General features: G+C 40.9%; 1 protein-coding gene across 1 annotated transcript in view; it reads right to left on the bottom strand.

Moving 5' to 3' along the window:
• Positions 1–20093, bottom strand: part of cacna2d2a (calcium channel, voltage-dependent, alpha 2/delta subunit 2a) — a 99130-nt gene that overhangs the window by 59765 nt on the left and 19272 nt on the right. The window contains exons 4-5 of the mRNA XM_042506155.1: positions 15736–15780; positions 10089–10227 (exon numbers count right to left, since the gene is read on the bottom strand). Coding sequence (XP_042362089.1) covers positions 10089–10227; positions 15736–15780 — 184 coding nt within the window. The remainder of the gene's footprint in view (positions 1–10088; positions 10228–15735; positions 15781–20093) is intronic.

The following is a 20093-nucleotide window of genomic DNA, read 5'->3' as shown; positions in this document are numbered from 1 at the left end:
TGAGTGGGATTTATGGAGCATCTCTGCGTGAGATCATTTCTCAACCCCCCCACCCCCGCCACTATCCCTATCCTATGACCCCACCCCCCAACCCCTCACACACACATTATTCACACTCATATACGGAAGATAAAGAGCCATCTGAGCCATTCTGCGCCTTATGCTCCGTATTAATCCAACATTATAGAAATCGGAGCATGCTTTTACTGTACACACATAGCAGGAAAAAGGCACAGAGGCCTGCGATACATCAGAGCTGAAAACAAGTGGCCCCTCATAAGACAGCCATAATGGAGCTGAAGCTATTAGCTGAGTCCGTTTGAAGAGTCATAACCATTATTACTGTCATCGGCATGAAGGGTTTACATATTGTACTTTTTAAACACACTGACTAAGTGGCGCAGTTCGATGCTACTTTACTTTGACATACAGGCGACATTACTCAAACAGACAGGTAGCGCAACACTGACACAGTACCGCTTGTTTTGAAATCTCAGTTAATATCCAGACACGGATATTGTCACAGCCGTACTATCAAAGACAACCTGGGATAAAATTCTGAGTGTCAGATATTTGGGATGAGAATCTCACTGTGTGACTGCTGTTATGAGCTAAATCTGCTAACTAACCAATAGAAATGCAACATGACATGACGCACTGAGCAGCACGACACTGCTAAATGCTAGTAGATGCTAATCCTTACTTTGAGCTCTCATTGCAAAAACTGGCCTCTTTTCCCTAGCCACGACTGCAACCACATTATCTTCTTCCTCCTCTTCTTCAGACTTTTTTTGACACACATAAATGCCACTAATGCAAGGGCTCGATTCATGTTTCTCTTACTACTAAAGCAGATGACGCACACTGACGAAGTTTTGTTCTTATGTAATAACATCGACTAACGTACATCACAGCCTACGATTCAGTAGATGTTGTCATTGTACAGTCTGCATACATAAATTTGAAATTTGAAATTGTACCCAAGTTTGTTAGATCCATGTTGAACAGTGTAGGCTGCACTAAACTTACAAGATTTATAAAATCTCCCAGTCTGTAGGAGGCTCACTGTGAGCAGTTTTCCAATAACACTAAAGTAAGTGAGAAAATGTTAAGTTGTAATTTGGGTGATAAACCCACACTGCCTGCACATTTTAGCCACTTTTACACAGAGATCGTGATACAGGGCTGCAACAAAGTCTGTCTCTAGAGTGACATAAAGTATGCTTCTGCAGACAATGGCATAACGTCAATCACAATCATTTACCATCTTTGTTGTACAGCAGTTGAGCTCATCCTCTGCTCAGAGGGTAACTAGCTCTTAAATCTCATTGTTTCCCAATTTCCGGACATTTACGACTGATGTTCTTCTTTCAGTTAGCTGCTATGCTAACAGCTGCTGTTTAAATCTCCCGTGGTGGGTCGCACACAAAAACACAACGTCAAAACATCACAGTTGTGCCACCCATGATAACGTCTTCACGCTTTATGTTTTACACAGACGTCATTGAGGCGCTGCTATTACCTTACGGCCCTGGCTCAGAGGCGAGACAACTCTGTCCCCCCTTTCCGCCATTGAATGTTACATACAGAACGAGAAGGCGGCATAATGGCGTGATATTCCCGCCTTGAACAGGCAGTGTAAATGCAGTTTCTGATGTCATTACAGACCAGCATCTTTGCATCTGCATATGCCACCCCCCTCCTTGTCTCTCTGTATTGCCAACCCAATTCCTCTTCCATCTCCCCTCTCTCCTGTTTCCTCTCAGTCTCTCCGTCTTTTCTCTTCTTTCAGGTCTGTTTTGTGGCCTGGCTGAGTGTTAAAGAGCCTGAACATTAAACCTTTCATCCTGCAGAGGAAAAGGCAGCAACAGGAACTGGCAGCAGCTCACACATCCACAAAGTCTAAGCCTTCCCAGAGAAAAAAATGTGTCTTTTTGTAGCTTTGGTTAGAGAAAAATAACGTCCAGGAGATACTGTATAACCTCATTTGTATTCTTTTGCAGTGTGCTTAACAGAACGGGTCCCCGAGAATTTCTTTGCAACTAAAACAGCAGCACTAACTCATTATAATTAAAATTCATGTGAAGGATTCAAGCGGTTTCACTCAGAAAAAGCATTTAGTATGAGTGTATTTGTCAGCAAGGACCTCGGTTTTGCTAAATGGTAATCTCAGACTGTGTGTGTGTGTGTGTGTGTGAGAGAGAGAGAGTGTGGAAATTTCTCTGAGGACGAATGATTATTCAATATACAGAATAAGAAAGAAGGGAGAGATTTCACCACACCTCCAGAGAACTCCTCCAAATATTCTTTCTAATTAAAGAAGAGCAGTAAATAACAAACACATGAAATGTAATTTGTGAGCCTGGTGGTGAGTGAAGTGGAGTTGTGCTGTGCTGACTGTTCTAATTAGTGTGCTGGTAAATGATAGTGCCCCTTCACTGGGCACACACTATAGGGGTGGATGGGTGAGGGGCAGAGAGAGAGAAAGATGTGAGTCTGTAAAGTCAAGAACGACAGAAATACAGCCCGCAGTGTTTGGACTGTCTTTCTTCTCTTTTGGTTTAACTTTAAATCCCATTTCCCTTATCCCCCCCCCCCCTCTCTCTCTCTAGCTCTTCTTTTTTTGCACTTTTTTTGCACACTTTCTTTTTTTCTTCTTTCACAAATCACTTTTGCTTTTTTCCACACATTTAAATCTGGTTTGATGTTGAGACGGGCTGAGTTGATCTCCAGCGTGGCGTGAGTTGGTTGACAGGGAAGCTTCCTCCACTGGAAGGAACCTGGGGCGTGTGAAACGAATACAGGCTGCGTGTACTGTGCACACGCAAACACACACACATGCACACACGCACACAAAGATGACATTTTACATTTAGCTGAGGCAAATCTCAAGATGCACAGCTTATGACTTTAAGATGACAAATGTAGCATGTTGTGATAGAAATATATGGCAATAGCACAAAGTGAAAAGGGAACATTGGCTAATTGGAGCCACAGCATATAATTTGACTAAGTGACAAAGCAAACGCTTTCTCATTTTGCCCTCCTATTGTGAACAGACCTGCGTCTGTCTATCAAAAGTCGCCTTTGTCCCCTCAGTACCAGGTGAGCTGACTTTTCTCCACATCCATTTTAAAGAAGATGAGAGACATCAGAGGTAGTTTCACTCACACAAAACCCTGCAGATGCAAATCTTCCCCGTCTTTTCAAATCGCAGACGACACTGCGACTCTCTATCTGCTGTATCTGTTGCACTCAATTCTCCACTGCACATTACATACACCCTGTGCAATTTGCTCTTTAAAAAGGTGAATTGGATGCTTTTTTTTTGCTAGAAGCTCCCCACAGGCGATCCAACCACAGACCAGACAGAGTGCAGTAACAAAATGGAGGCTAACATTCACAGGGTAGGGAGAGCAAGCTTGCTGCTGATTTAGGCAGATTTTGATTCTGTATTTTATTTCCTCTCTTGTTAATTACAGTCTCATAAATAATTGAACATTTTAGCCTATTGCCTAGCCTACATATGACTGATGACCACTTTTCAAAGCATACCATTTTAACCAACACACAGTAGACAAAGTTCACAACTAAAATAGAGCAGCATTTAGCAGGAAAAAAGCCAGATATTTATGCGAGGAGTAGGGGGCGGGGGGGGTGGTGGTCGGGGGGTAGAGAGAGATGAGATATAATTTTTGGCTCGTTATTACTGAATACCTGAATACACTCATTTTGTTGTAATTGTATGTTCTTGGAATTAATGATAAAGATTTTTTAAATATTTTTCTGTATTATGTCATATCTTCAAGACTATTATTATGGAAAAAAATACCCCAAAATATTGAGATACTATTTTAGGGCCATACTGCCCACCCCTACCGTTTACTGCAAAATTCAGTCGTATGCTCAGTACCTTCCAAGCAGACAGCCCTTTCCGATGGGGAACTGAACTGAAAGTTAAACCTATCCATGCTCTCTTCAAAGCCAAACTTAATGAACAAAAACAGGGATTTTACCTCGTCAAACACATGAGCTGCTGATCCACCATTGAATCAATAAGATAGTTTATTTGTGTTATTGTTACACTTTGGTGAATCTGAACTTACACTTTAAAACACGAGGGTCACAAAATGACACAAACAAACTATCTGATCAGGGCAGCGGTAGACTAGCGGCTCCTGTGTTCAGTGAGGTAAAATGACTATTTTAGTCATTGGAGTCTGGCTTTTAGTTCAGTTACCCATCGGAAAAGGCTTTCTGTTTGGAAGGTACTGAGCATACAAGTGGATAAATGGATACTGGATAAATGAGACTTTGATTATATATAATCAGTCATAATTATATTATCATAGTTGTGTGAGGGTTTATCTGATGTTTTGATATAGTTCAATTAGTGTTTAACATGACCCCTATGATTTCAGGTCATCAAGAACTTCTCAGTTTTTGGATTCCATATTCACCAAGGAGGCATCCAAGGAAACCATTTTCCTAACAAATTCAATGTGACACAGGTTGAGTAATTAATAAACATATGGTCAACTAAAGGGCAAACTTTTGCAAACCCACCGATATGGTCCAAAAACTAAACAGCAATCGGACAGTCAAGTACAGGGCAGAGTGGTAATCATGGCTGTGTTGTGAATGTGTGAGTGTGTGTGTGTGTCGGGGTGGGGGGGGTTTAATCGCTCCATGCAAAACATTTAAGCTTTGCTCTTTCATCTGCACAAAGTTAGCCAGTCCTCGCCATTCATTTCTGATAACCAAGTTTCTCACTGCGCCTGACTACAATAGCAAACTGACAACATGACGTTAGGCTGCCAGAAAAGGCACCGCATGCAGCGGATTTAAACTTCAAATTCAATGAAAGGGCTTCCCACATTCACTGGTGGTTTTCTTTATTCCCTGCTGGGAACAGTGGCTGCTTATTCTCACACAAACACTAATGTAGTCACACACCAATGTGCACACTATATACACACACATAATTGCTACCTTTTCGAAGAGGCTGATTTACAACCTTCTATATTTTCAACATGTTATAATGGACATGCAACTGTGGAATGACCCAATCTGGATTAGTATCCTCTATCTGCCGTATGAACTCGGTCCAATTACCAACGAGATTCCACTGAATTTACAAAATAGTCGCCAAAGAATAATTTGTGTATTCCCTCGCTGTTTTCATGCTTATTTTTCAGTGATTATTTTAAAGATTATATTCCCAGAGCCCTTCCTCCGCAATTATTCAGCAAATCCCTGCCTCTTTCTCACCATTTCTGCAACATTTGCTCTGGGAATAAAACCTCCGCTGACGACACCACCCACATCAATTTATCCCTCTGTGGCTGTGTTGCGATGTCCATTCCGTAATAAGCAACGATAATTAGAGGAAAACTGTATGAATGTTTGACCTAAGCTAATTAGAAAGTTTGCAGACTTGGCAGCAGGAATCAGCAGTGGGATAATGAATCATAAAATGGTTCATTACTGCGCTCAGGGAACACTCTCAATCTCAATAAACGGACATGGGGCCTAGCAGACAAATCAAACCAGGACGTATGCACCGCCTCATTTAGTTGCTGAAAGGATCACAATAAAAAAGAGAAAAAAAAGAAAATGCTTTTTTTTTTTTTTTTTGCTCTAAATGGTTTCTATTATTAAAGTGTCTCCCTCCTCTCACCCCTCTTTCTTTCTATCTTTCCTTCTATCTGTGTCTCTTCCCGTCCATCTCCAAGGACACCCATTCTGCTGTGAATCTCAATTCATGCTGCTATTTTCTGGAAAACAGTCAATTTATTCAATGCATTAACAATGTCTACAAATCAAAGCAGCAACTCAGTGCAAACAAGTGCTAATAAACAACACTTGAGAATTTCACAACTGTTGAACACCATGCTGTACTTTAGACTGTGCTCCATTCTTCCTACACTTTTCTTTTCTCTGCCTTTCCTCCGGCCTCCCCCTGAGGAACGAGCGCTGAATCTACCCACTCACACTGCTTCTTTTCTGCTAATCCTAAACCCACAGATACTATACTGTAGATCCAGACCTCTCCAGACCCAGAGGACAACAATCCACCCACATTAGTTTCCTCAGACATCCTCTCGGAGGCACCCTGCAGGCTCCTGCTGCTGGGACCGGAGCAGAACATGACACACAGATAATAATCCCCCTTTCACCATCTCACTAAAGTAAACGCAGCTCCCATGACATAAAGTTGATGTAAATGCATATATAGTATAAACATACATATATATCCTGTTCCTGAGTACGCGCTCTAAGATGCTGCACCTTTGATTTGAGCCAGAAAAAAACTGCCATGTTTGACTAGTTTTTCTTATATTTGTGCCACTTTGTAAACTCCAGCCCGTGTGGGCTCTTCCAGTTGAACAGAATGAGCCTGGCTGATGCAATAATACCTGTTACTGTGAGTCTAAATTTTGCCTTAGTAAGACCTGGTGGAGCACGAGATTTGTCCCTGGACAGACAAGCGGTTTAGGTTGTTTGAGACACCCTTCAAGTTTTTTCAGTACCACCTGCCAAAAAGGTAATACCATGGGACAATGCCATAGAGCATGGAGAAATGTGCCCACATTTTTGTTACATTTCCATTATTAATTGTTCTGAACTCATGATGGACAGTTAAAAAAACAGGTTTAAAATCAATGCTGCTGAACCAGCGATATTGGCATTTTTATTCCACACATTCTTCTTTAAAGTCTAAACCCGGTTCTCATATGACGCAAAATGCAAAAATATTGATATTCATATCTACCAAAGGAAAAATGACATTAAGGACATAAAATGTAAAATCTTGTACCTAAAGATAAATATAATAAGGCTATAACATGATTATAACTTATCTTCTTTGTATTGCTAGTGGCAGGGCGCAGCAAAATGACTTAAGTACTCTGCAAACCATAAGATATGGTGAGAAAGCTTAGCTGGTATCAGTGTATCAATTCTGTGGAAAATGAGTATTGAAATCATTTCAGACATTCAGTGTCTATTAGGCTGCAACCTCCAGGGCTGAAAAATAAAGTCAATGCCCAAGTGACAAAAACTGCAGTTCCTTGAATGGCCACTAGAGGCTGGCTCAAAAATAAACTCAATACCTACAGACCGCCATTTCAAAACGCCTAACTTTACAGCAGAAATAAACACATTTACAGCCTGGTAAGAAAAAGAGTTTGTGTCTCTAAAGCAAATTACAACAATCATTAAGACTGTACAGGTGTTTATATGAAGGCTTAAAGTTATGTATTAGGGCGGGGCCGCTTGAGCAAGAGGCTGTCTCCACAGTCTGTAAGACAGATCAACCCACTCTACAGCTCCACCCTCTCATCCAAATATGGCCACTTCAGTCTCCAAAAAACCAAGATGGTGTGAGCTGAAATGCCGAACTCTATACTCTACCATACCTATTTACCAAATTTCACCACTAGGTGTCACACTTGACTCAGCCGCTGCTGCTAAGCGGAACATAAAGACATCATGTCCCAACAGCAAAGCGTTTACTGCAAATGGCTCCAAAAAACAAACCAAGACAGCAAAATGCCAAACTTGAAGTTTCAAAACAATGGGTGACATCAAAGTAGCTATGTCCATTGTTTTATATAATGTATGGCATCAATATGTAACAATAAATTGATATGTTTGACACAATATCACTAGCTGAGAGTTCAGTCAGAAATGTAGCTGTGTTATGCAGGTAGCAGCTACTGTGACCTCAAGCGGACATGAGGAACGGCTACAGGGGTATGGTGAGCTTACCTTTTTTTTTACTCCACTTACTCTTTCCTTTTTTTGTGTCATTTTCTGACTTACAGTCTTCAGCTGCAACTGAGGAATTTACCACCTTGCACAACTCCACAAAAGCCACAAAAGGCTCCATACAGCTTTTTTTCACAGATGCAGTCGTACGCCACGAGAACTGTAAACAGACTTTGATGTGTAGAATCAGTGGCGCTCCCCTTAAGCTTTGTCTACGTTGCACTGCACACCGAACATCACAAAATGGATGTTTCTAACACCAACATTTGTGCCTGGGACATTTGGTTTGGTGGCACAGCGTCTTTTAAAATGACATTACATTAGGGCAGCAACATGTTGTTCAACACTCTTTATTTATCAGCAACAACTAAAACATGGCACACATGTTCATAATGGAGTTGGCACAAAATCTGCAATTGGCAATCTCAGCACAGCAGACCGCGCAATGGGAGCTAACTAAACAACATCAATAGTAAACATTTTCTACAGAAGAGAACCGAAAAAGCTAATTCCATGCACCGCACCACTCCACTCCTCTAGTCTCCACCAGGCTCAATCGAGAGGCCTTTATTCTCTGACTCATATCTTCAGACAGGGGAACCAGAGCTGGCACAAAATGGCTGCGGGAACAATGTGCAGGCCTGATTGCTCTATTGTGAGTTAGCTGTGGCCTTTGACATCTCCTCCCGAACCAAGAGTGTCTAATTCTGACAAGATTTGTCTGGAGACACAGCTGGAGGGCATTGTCACAGACAGGTGCCATACACTGCCTGTTCAACAAAGAGGACGAAGAGCTAGACAATAACAGAGAGAGAGAGAAAAAAAAGAAATTGCCACTGTGAAAATGGCTGTCTGTCTGCACATGCTCTGGTTTTTGAGTCTTTTAAGAGGCAGGCAGAGAGTGTCCAAAGGTTAGAGGTGGATAACAGAGGGAACATGCCAAGCGAAATCAGAGTCCCGGAAGGTACATGTGTTCCCTTTTGTCCATTTGGCAGCTGCAGACTAAGGATGGTGTTATGTCCGCAGGGCAGCACGGTGCCAAGCAGGAAGGGCAGGGTCCACGAGCGGGGGAGACCATGCCCACGCAAAAAAGGAAAAGAAAAAAAGAATACAGTACAGATCTGGTGAGAGACCGTCTGTCATCTAAAATCATGTTAGTGTGCTAACATGCTGGCTGATACAAAAGGATGGAGAGTTCAAGCTAACATACTGGGAGAGGGGAGAGGTCAAGTCAAATCAGGAGACCGTCTTCTATCTACAGACCAGGGGTGTGTATGGAAACCAGGAGAAGACATCTTGGTGCACGTATGATACAGGTAAACCTCTATTTCTGTATAACATTTAAGAAATTAACTGGTTTTTACCATAGCCCTGCACATATTTGAGATCATTCAGCAGGAACGCTTTAAAGAGCGGGTTAATATGCATTCTGCGTTCTTATCTGGGTTTTTCAAACGGTAACCCTCACTCAGCCATTAGCAGATAGCTCTGATGACGACTGCAGCGGCGATCACTAATAATAATAAGTTCTTCGCCTGTGCCCTGGTTTCAATTGTTGTTTCATCTCTTGGTACAATATTTTTCAAATATATGTCCAAAATATATGTTTTAAGTATTTAAATTTCAAAATCCCTCACTTTTGTCTCCTTAGAAAACAATGATATATATTTCATGACTAATACTGCACCCAGGGCATACTTGAACATTTATTCATTTAACTATGATACACTACCTGACCCCTACCATCATATAAAAGCACACTTGACAGTTAGCTTGTGGTTCATGGTGGAGTTCGTGGGTATTGAGTCGTGTTTTAAAATATCAGTTGGCAGAAAGACTTCCAAAAGAGTCTGGTAGAGATCGACTGTATTCATTTTTCCCTCATCCTCTGCCGTATGATCTCAACAACACAGGTGAGAGAGGTGCGGGTGAACAGTCTTCTACTACAGCTCTGTTTCTTTGTGATTCTTCAGAAACTTGTGCGTGTGGTGCCATGGCCTTGTTGTGGTTATTGATTTATTTGTGTGCAATGTTTTTTTTTTGTTTTTTTTTTTAAACACTATTCACATTTTTGGCCACATAAAGGAAATGCAGTGTGTGCTCATTAAACAGTCAGTATGGGCAGTAGGGCTCATTTTTAACTGTAGTGGTTAGCACAATAAACTCAGTTGTTTAGCAGTTCTCTCATTTGTGTCACAATTCTACCAGAGCACTCTGGTGTTAACCAACATTATTATGCTGCATATGCAGAACCACTCACTCGATTACATTTCCACCACGACACTCATAAAGAAAGAGTATTCTTGTTCACTTACAGCCTTTGTATATGTCTGTAGGAATCTGGACCGCACTGGAAGAGAAGTTGACCTTGTTTTTAAAATTGGGATCATCCACAAACTCCAGCTCCAAAGACGTCGAGCTCTCCAGCGGGTTCTCCTCCTCTCCATCTTCCGCCTGCTGACACACACATGCACACACACACGCACACAAATCTGAGTGAGCATACAAATAAAAACACTAGAAAAGAAGGGAAACGTGTAAATATAGCACCGTATTCTGTCACCTCCCATATTGTGCCTTTAAAGCGCCCATCTGTGGCTCTGGTACATACAGTTTTTATTACAGTTTATTATTATTTAATCTCTCTTTCTGACTCACACATAGAGTTTCACAGCATTTAGATAATGTTTAGCACAAAAAACAGCAATTATTCCACCTCTTGTCTGCCTTCAGATTTAGGTGGCTCTATACTCTCCCTCTCATCAGAGAACAACAGCAGGTATCAGAGCAGACACCAAACACAGAGTCATTAGTAACCAAGATGACTATCACAGACACATGAGGTGCCATACAAATTAACCCCAACAATAACTAGCAACCAACACCACTTAATCACACCTTTAACTACCATCTATTTGAATGAATGTATATTTTTTAACAGACTGTCTCCTCCCTCTTGCCCGTAACTGTTTTAAACAAACAAAGAAACAAACACAAAAAGTACTAATGCTGCATATTTCTAATATGTTTTGTCATTTTAACAACTTCTCAGCGTGGCCATTGTGCACAGTGAGAAAGCCTGACACACATATTGCATTAGGAAAGTGTCAGATATCAAAGAAAGCCAAAAGATAAAAGAGAAAAACTGACATTTAAGCTTTTTATCTTGATAAGTTATCAATGGAGTGCAATCTGTGCCTGTTCCCACAGGAGGAAGTGATTGTGGGATGTGAAAACAAAAATGTCAGCAAGATACAGCCCCACTCTCTGGCTCAGTTTATTGGCTTATTCTTGATCAGATTTCAGTGCATATTCTTAGACTAAAACCCTGTTAGACGCATCCTTAGAAAACAGCACAAAACTAAAACAAAACCCACATCTCTGCTCATTCTTCATGTACTCTGATTTCTAAAGAGCAAAAATTTACTTCGGCATAAATGTGCAACTGCAATGCGCACCTTTCATCCTAATAAAGCAGCCCGGGTTAATTGGATCTGACACGATGAAAACTGTTTGTTTTTTGGAGAAATTAAATCAAAACTCCATGTCCACAGCAAAAATTGATTGATGGGCCAACTTTAATTGACTATTAAAATGCAATTACAAGCTGTTGTTGGGACGAGCGGGGGGGATAGTTGTGCTAAAGTCCCACTGAAAGTCAATATACGGAACAATACAGTGTTATGACAGAGACGAGCTAAGGAGAGACATGACCATAGAGAAACACGTTAGGACATAGATGTTTTCTGAGACACACCTGGTCAGGGTCTCTGCAGACAATTAAACTGAATGCTTTTTGGGATCTTTTCAATAGAATATTTAAACAAATTTACAACAGATTTTTGGAGAAATTTTCTTTTTCTAATTCAAGCATTACAGTATGGTATAGCAGACCTGTGGTCCTGAGCCTGGGTACATTTTATGTAGGAATATGATTATTAGAGTGAGTTGAGTTAATCTACATTTTGCCCAAAGACGTAAGTAGAAAGTAAAAAGACATTAATATTTTCAGTAGTACAGTTAATGACTGGTAACATCAGAAATTAAGACTTTCACACAGAAGAGCTTGGCTCATTTTGAAGAAAAAAAGAAGAAAAGAAATATAAACCGTATCAATGTTTGTGGCAAATACAACCTCACAAATTCAAATCTGAAATGATGTAATGATTTAGAAATTTAGAAAAATTAAATGTAAATGAACCTTACAAATAGCACTACTTTCTCAAAAAAACAAAAAGGTTAAAAAGTGATAGAGCTGTAGGACTTATCTATATTTTGTGAGTCACAAGTTGGAGGTGTTTTATTATGAATCACCAGACAGCTCATGTGGATGACTGAGAGGTTGTGAGACAAGAACTGGCTGTTACTTTCGCTTTATTGGAAAGCCTCCTCGTATAATGCAAGTTGGATGTGATGTCTTTTAGTCAGTTCTAGTCCAGGACTTTGTTGAGAAAAGACTGCTTGCCTTTTTTAAGCCTACACCTTTGGGACCTGACCTGAGGCTGCAATCCGTCAACCACAAGGCTAAAAAGGTTTAAGACTTTCCTCCTTTTATACTCCTTAAAAATACATTCAGTAACTAGCAGTTAACCAGTGTTATATTATCACTGTTAAAGTGGTAATATAATATTTTCCAGCAGTTCCATTCCAGTTTGGGGTTTTTATTAATATGTCTTACTTTGTAAGAGTTGGAGGAAAGAAGGAAGGACTGAGGCAAAACTAAACAGGGCTGCAGCTCTCCAAGCAAGAGAAAATGTTAAAATTGATGATTGTTTCCAGGTCATATCTGCTTTTAGCTTGATAATAAAATCACACAACTCTGAGAGCAATTGTAATGATATGAAAGAATAAAAATGCAATAAAATGTACTGCTGACTACAAATGCTAGCAATTAAAACTAACAGTTGTGCCCGTGGCAGAAGACTGCATGGAAATGATCCAAACTGATACTTTAGATTAATGTTGGTTTAGTGCAGATTGTTGGTACAGTTTGAGTTTGACTCTCCGTTAATAGTAAACCTGATTAGGTTAGGGATGCTGGCTTTTCAGCAGCACTAACTGTGGGGTTGAGGTGTTTGTTTATCATACAGTCTGACACTAATTCTGTCAATGTCGGGCAGGGAGGGATTTTTTCCCCCTTCTACAGAAGAGCCCAATCATAATTAACCAAGGCAGCGTCTAATTAGGAGCTGAATAAATCCACGCAGGAAAGACTGATTGGTTCATTTTCTTCAACCATCCACCACCTGTTTTGCTCGATTCATTACCCAATTTGTTAATTTTATCTCCCCGTTCTCGAGGTTTAATTAAAGGCTGAAGAGGCCAGAGATGACATTTTGAAGATTCTTTCATTCCCGCCTTCAGTCAACCAGGGCTAACCTCAAACATGTCACTTAAGACCCTGCATATGTTTGTGTGTGTGGGTGGGTGGGTGTTTATTTGAAAGACTGCATGAATGAGGAAGATTAAAAAAAAACAGGCCTTTAAACAAACAAGGATTCCTTCAGAAAAAAAATTAAAACTGGTGAATAGTTTAACATATTAAACTATATATACATAAATGTAAAATGCCACAACTGAAGGCACAAAAAATATGTTATATTTTCATTAGGGATGCACCAACTGTAATGATGTTCTGCTGAGAACATCATTGCATTTACCAACAGGTCGATGGCAGTCAATGCGAATATCGGCCGATATCAATGTTTAGACAATAAATTGGTGCACTAAGAATCACATATGTGATAATCATATTATCATATTTGATTGTAATCCTTAAGGTGTATTAGCACCCTGGGTACATGACTGACTATTTGATCATGTAAACCAAAATAATTTCACTCTGGACTCTTTGTCTGCTCTGTTGAAGTGTACACTGCAATCTTTTGGGGGGGGATGAGGCGTGTGGGGGCTGATATTGTCTGTAGTTTTAACCAACTTCATAATAGTCATAATATTGTTCAACTTGCATAACATACAACATTAAAATATGTAAGACAAAGAACCAAAAGGAGGCAGGTCGGTAGCTGAATAGGAAAAATAAAGTGCGGTTCACACATGCTTTGACACATTGAACAAAAAAAGAATTATCACATTGCACTTTTATATCAAGGGTACAGTGACAAGAGGAGAAGTTAGCAGGGTGTAGAGTACAGGATAGGGAACAGAGGAGACAAGGCTTGGATAAGAGAGCCCACCAATCACTTACCTTTTATACCACTGAATTCTTATCGTATCTCCCTCATAGTAGAGATCATTAGTACACGTAGAGCTCATTTTCAGTCCAACGGCAAAGCCTTAATTGAACCGGGTCATCGTGGAGGGAATCATAATTCAGATCTGGGAGAACTGGTGGGCGACTGTTGTGGTTGCAGGAATGAGGAATGACCTCTGACTGACCTCTGCCACTGTCTTTTGGGTGGTTGTGGGGTTGGTGAAGTGGGGGTCAGGGGTGTGTCACCGGCTTGGCCTCAGTGTGCCATGTTAATGATGACTGATGTTCTCCAATTAGATGTGCTGACAGGCCCTAAAGCGCTGTGTCATTAATCACAGGAGTGGCGTGCACAAAGAGAAAATCACACCATGATTTATGGCTCCTCCGCCTCACTCTCTTCCCCTCTCTATCTCACTCTCTTCCCATCTTTTTGTGCTTTGGTGATCTAGGGGGCGATTCTTGCACTCCTCCTTGAAACTTAATCAATCAGCGGACACGGGCGCAGAGTGTGACCTATCCTGAGCAAGAACTGCAGCCAGAGAGGAGGTGGCGGTGACTTGCAGGGCTTTTCTGAAGGAAACAGTGCACCTTGCCTGCAGAGCTTTCTTTGAATGTCATTCATATTCTGCAATATGAATGACACAAATGATAAAAATGGTTTCCTGGTGTATGAAATTGTGATATACTTTTGGCGTGAGGTGTCTTGATGGCAGTGGACGAATGTAACTAAGTACATTTACTCAAGTACTGTACTTAGGTATGAATTCAAGGTACTTGTACTTTATTTGAGTATTTCATTTTCACGCCACTTTTACTCCACTACATTTCAGAGGGAAATATTGTACTTTTTACTTTGCTACATTTATCTTACAGCTTTAGTTACTTCACAAATTAAGATTTTTGCATAAAAAATATAAGAGGGGTTTCTAAAATATAATGTTTGTTGTAAATTAAATCACCAAACAGTTAATACAAGTACAGTTGCAACAAGTACAAGTTGGTGAGTGTCATTTTTAGTATTGTTTATAACTTTTATTGATGTTTTTTTTCCTTGTTTCAATAATCTTGAGCTGGGTGGGGGGCAGATAATAATAGATTTTTGGGGAGGATGTTTTTCTCCTTTTTTTTTTATTGTTTTTGCAGTTTTGTGTATTTTTTCTATTATTGTTTCTAAATGTTGATCTTTTTGAGGTTTATTAGTCTTTTTTGTTTGTTTTTGTTGTTTTATTTTTTGCATTGTGTAATTTTACTTTTAATACACTGTCATGATCATACTTTCTTACTTTTAATTTAGTACCATTTTCAATGCAGATCTTTTATTTGTACCTGATTATTTTCAAAGGGTGGTATTAGTACTTTTACTTTAGTAAAGGATCTGAACACTTCTTCCACCGCCACTTGATGGGTGCAGAGATCTAACAACCGCAGGTCTGCCGTCGTCACAGTTAGAGCGGGGAGGGAGAAAACTCTGGAAATAAGACTGGGGGAGGACAGCTGAAGTCACTGTCACATGCACGTCGGCCTGCCCCTGCTCTGTCACACCAACTCACCATAAAGCAGTGTCACCTCACTAACACACACAGACATCCCAGGGGCCTGCGACCGGAGGGGTTGGGTGAGGGGGCATCAACACAGGAATCCGGGGGAAGAGACGGGGTGGGGTTGTGCAGGACAGGGTGGCAGGGGTAAGTGGGTAGGATTTGGGGTTTAAGGCAGGCAGACGGGGGTGCAGTCTGTACTGTACTCACATAGTCTGAATCCGCTTTGGAATCGTAGTATGAAATGGCATTCTCCTGTGCAGAAAAGAAGAGTGAAAAGACAGGTGATGAGAGAAGATATAGCAGTGTCTATATCAGCCCCCAAGTCCTGGCGGTGGTAAACTAGAGAGAGCCATGGTTATATTCAATCACACTGTTCAGCATGAGAATATAATCAGCATCACAGAACACAGGAGGAGTAGTGTGATGTGGAATGACAGTCATGAAAAGGCGGGCAGGCAGCTGTAGAGAGATATCAGAGGATGTAATGCGTCTGGGCAATAGAGTGCCCCAGGAATGACATTTTTCTGTAGGCCAACCCGGAAGATAACGGCGATCTGGTTCCCTCGTCAAAAAGCCCATTGGACTTTTCCATTGGATTTTGGAAGATTGCAGAATGTAAGCTCTGTGGTAAACACAACACTGATGAGACTTAAATGTTTTGTTCAGCAAGATAATCTTCACAAATGAAGACCACTTTCAGGATTTTTGAGGCCTAAATGTAATCGCCATAAGTAAAAAGCTATTGCTAAGCTTAAACTACACTACGGTCACATCTCCACTGCACCTGCACCACCGAGGCTATAAAGTTGCATTTGGCATGGCTATATGGGATGACGTTCTGTAGTCTTATTTAGCTACTTGTTAGCAACCACCATGTAAAAGCTTCAAAGTTTGTGAGTGGGGTATTTACTGACGTATTTTATGTTGTAGAACAAAATGTTCAGCTTGTGTTAACCACAGATCTTATTTAAAACAAAATCAAAAAACAAAACAAAATATCGACTTTTAGACGAGGGAACTGGAGGTGCTGAAATGCTAATTAATTTCCAGGTTTAAGGACTCATTTCTGAGGTACTCTTTGCTTGTGTTAATAAGATGTAATGTATGTGGCACATGTTCAAACTTGTGTTAAAAAACACCGTAGGAACATTTTTATGTGTTGTGGAAAACTTGAACAAAGAATTCAGCTGTTGTATGCAGTGAGAGGAGAATAAACTCAAAATACTACTCTCTCTGGGAGTCTTATCGACCTCCGCTGGCTGTGTTTTCAGTCGAGGAAAACAGCTCTCACAAAAGGAAAGAAACAGGAAAAGGAATAAGGAAAATAATGCAAATTATGCTATTTTGTTACACTGTCTTGCTCTAATTACATACTGAAGTTACCAGTCACCAGCCGAAGCCCAAGATTTCAGCCCCTCGTCACCAAGCTCCTGGCCTTTACCCCGAGCAAAGAACCCCATACCCCCATAGGCTCTTAGCCTCCCCGCTGTCCTCTTCTCCTCTGAACTGGCGTCCTTATCTCCTGTAGAGGCAGGCGAGAGGGCGGGCAGGGGTTGCATGCAGCGAGCAGCGTCCGTGGGGCCTGCCTCATTATCATGAAGAGGCTGGCTAAGGACGCGCTCTCAAGGGCAGCACAGTGACTGACTCGCCCTCACTGGAGGAGTAGTCATGGTCTGATGGGGGGGGTGACAGAGACAGAGAGAGTCTACTGTACAGGTAGTCTTAGACACGACTTACCCAGTTGGACTTATTTTCTATCAATTCGCACGCTTTCACCGTTTTGCTCTTCGCTGTTTTCATTTCCTGCTGTCTCACACACATGCTGTTCTCTGTTCGTTTAGCTAATTCAGAAACACAAACACAAACACACACACACACACACACACACACACACACACACACACACACACACACACAACCTATATGCACAAGTATTTTCTGTCTCTGTCAGCCCCCATCCTTCTCTCAGCTCCCTTCGGCGTGAGAGCCTCTCTATACACCACGACCGGGGTCTTGGCTGGCTTCCAGTGCTAATCAGAGAGTCAGTCATCAGCTCGGCTCACTCCCTAACAACCCACCAAAGAAATGCAGTATGATCAAAACTCGCACTGACACCAAACATGGGGGCCGACCAGCCTGGACACAGCTTGTGTCTTTGGGTAATAAGCGTGGACAAGATAGAGGAGGAGCAGAATCTGCCCCCCTGACACATCTCAACTTACCAGCACTCGCTCTGCCTCCCCAGCTCTGTCAGAGAGATCAGGAGCGAAGGAGAGGAGCTGAGTGGAGGGATCAGAGCGGATCGTTCAGGGAGTACTTTGGGTTAAGGTGGAGGGTTAGTATGGAGGCTGAGGTCGGGGTGATATGAAGGGATGAATTGAGAGGAGAGAGATGGGTGGTGGTGGTGGTGGTGGTGGTGGGTGCAGTGGGGAAAGAGCTGCCAGGGCTAAAAATAGCCCGTGCCTCTGCAGAGAGAGAAGAGACAGAGAACGAGTGAGACTGTGGCAGAGCAACAGTGTTGTTGTGTCTGCCAGCAGGATTGATCTGGAGCCCAGTCCTGCTTAGACTGGTCCCTCGCTTCTAAAGAGTTTACTCTCACTACTGCGGCATTACAACTCATTATTCAGGACTGCTTCCTGTAAATAAACGCTTGGTTCCTTGCACCCGAGGGACACCGTCCAGCAGCTTTACTCAAACAAATAATACACTCAAAAAAACATAACACACATAACTGAGGAGAGAGTTTAGTGAGAGGTTCAACACTGTAGCTTGCTGGCTAACGCTTCATTACACTGTTAGTTTGTATCCATCCCATATTATGGCTTTTTATTGCAAATAATATCATTCACAGTGTGATAAATCAAAGGGAAAACCTGAGTAAATGAGCAGAGAAACATACAGAATGACTGCAGATCATCCCATACAGACCACACGGGGTCACTGAACTGATTTGATGAGCATGAAATTTTTGTGAATCATATGCTATCCTATCCCTCTAGAGGAGTCTCACAGACAAGCAGATTATATGCAAAGGAGCATTGAAGCTGTTCCAGTGGAACCTGTCTAACATGTTTTAGGTGGGTTTTTCCTTTTATTTGCCATCTACCTGTCATTGGTATCCTGTCTGTTTGCACAGCTGGACAGCTGTGTTTACTTTACTGCACCCTCACCCTATACATATCACTTACACTTGCTGAACCTTCACAGTGAGCAGTAATCAGCACAGTACATCCTTAACATCAGTAGCATTAATATACTTGAGCAAGTTTTGTATGTATAGTTTTGTGTAGTATAGTTATAGTTAGTAATAGTTTACTTTCATATAGTATAGTATAGTAGTATAGAAAAGTATAGTATAGTACAATTTTGTATTCATATAGCAGAATGTAAACATGTAAGAAATTACTGTAACTGTACATATAATCTGTTACTGTTGTTGTACACATCCACATACTGTACATAATCATCCAGTCCATGTATATCCATTTAATATTGATTTCTTTGCACCAACTATGTAGTTTAACACTTGACTTGCAATAGACGTTTTATTTATTTATTTTTTGTCATTGGTGCTTTTTATATCTAAACTTATATAATGTTTATAAATACACCCATTATTTCACATAGTTGTGCAGATTATAGTCTTGTCTATTCTTTACCTTTACTTGTTCAGCTTTCTTCACATTGTTTCTAGTTGCTATGTCTATTTCTGTGTAAGCTCAAGAAGCAAAAAGAAAAAACAGTCAAATTCCCTTTATGTGTATACACACTCAGCTAATGAAGGTGAATCTAATTCTAAATGGGTTAAAACACACACAGTAGTAGTTATAAGCAGGTTACTGAAAATGTATATTTTAATTAATGTAAAGCAACTACAACTTCTTGTATGAATTTCATATACTCAAGTGCCCACATGGGAAGTTATAGTTGTTCAAAAATACAAAAATAAACATTTCTATCTGCTTTTAATAAATATACTAAATGTTTATACATTGCTTTTAAATGCTAATTTAATGAATAAGACTGAAAAGATGCAGAGCAATCAGGGGGTGGGGGCGATTTTGTAAAATCAAGCTTTTATCTGGTATTCAAAGCAGACTGGGCAAATGAAAGATTTTTTACTGGATTTCAAATAGTAATTTCTAACAATACCTAAAGTACTACAAAGTAAAATACAATTTCTTTGTAACCATTGCTTCATTTCAGATAACACATAAATGACACATTTGTTGACTTCTGAAATATTAAAATAAAACCTCTAAACATAGTTATTTGAGCAGTTAGAGTTAAACCGATCTAACTCATGAGCAACCTCTGCCTCCAACCACACACTCCGGCACACACCACATAGACATGCACAGAAGAGGTGGCTCCGTGTGGACGAGTCAGAGGCCACCATGACCCTCTGAGCAGCCCCCAGGGGCAGCATGGCCATCTGCTGCGGCTGGTCACAGGTCTCTATGGGCTCAGGGTCTGGGTTAAACACACATCTGATACAACACCAAGCCAGCAATTATCCCACATGCATATCTCTCAAAATGTGCACACATACCAGAGTTAAACTC

This window comes from Plectropomus leopardus, chromosome 2, assembly GCF_008729295.1.
Source record: "Plectropomus leopardus isolate mb chromosome 2, YSFRI_Pleo_2.0, whole genome shotgun sequence".
Classification (NCBI taxonomy): domain Eukaryota; kingdom Metazoa; phylum Chordata; class Actinopteri; order Perciformes; family Serranidae; genus Plectropomus; species Plectropomus leopardus.
Note: the sequence above shows the minus strand (reverse complement) of the source record. Positions and strands in the feature narration are given on the sequence as shown.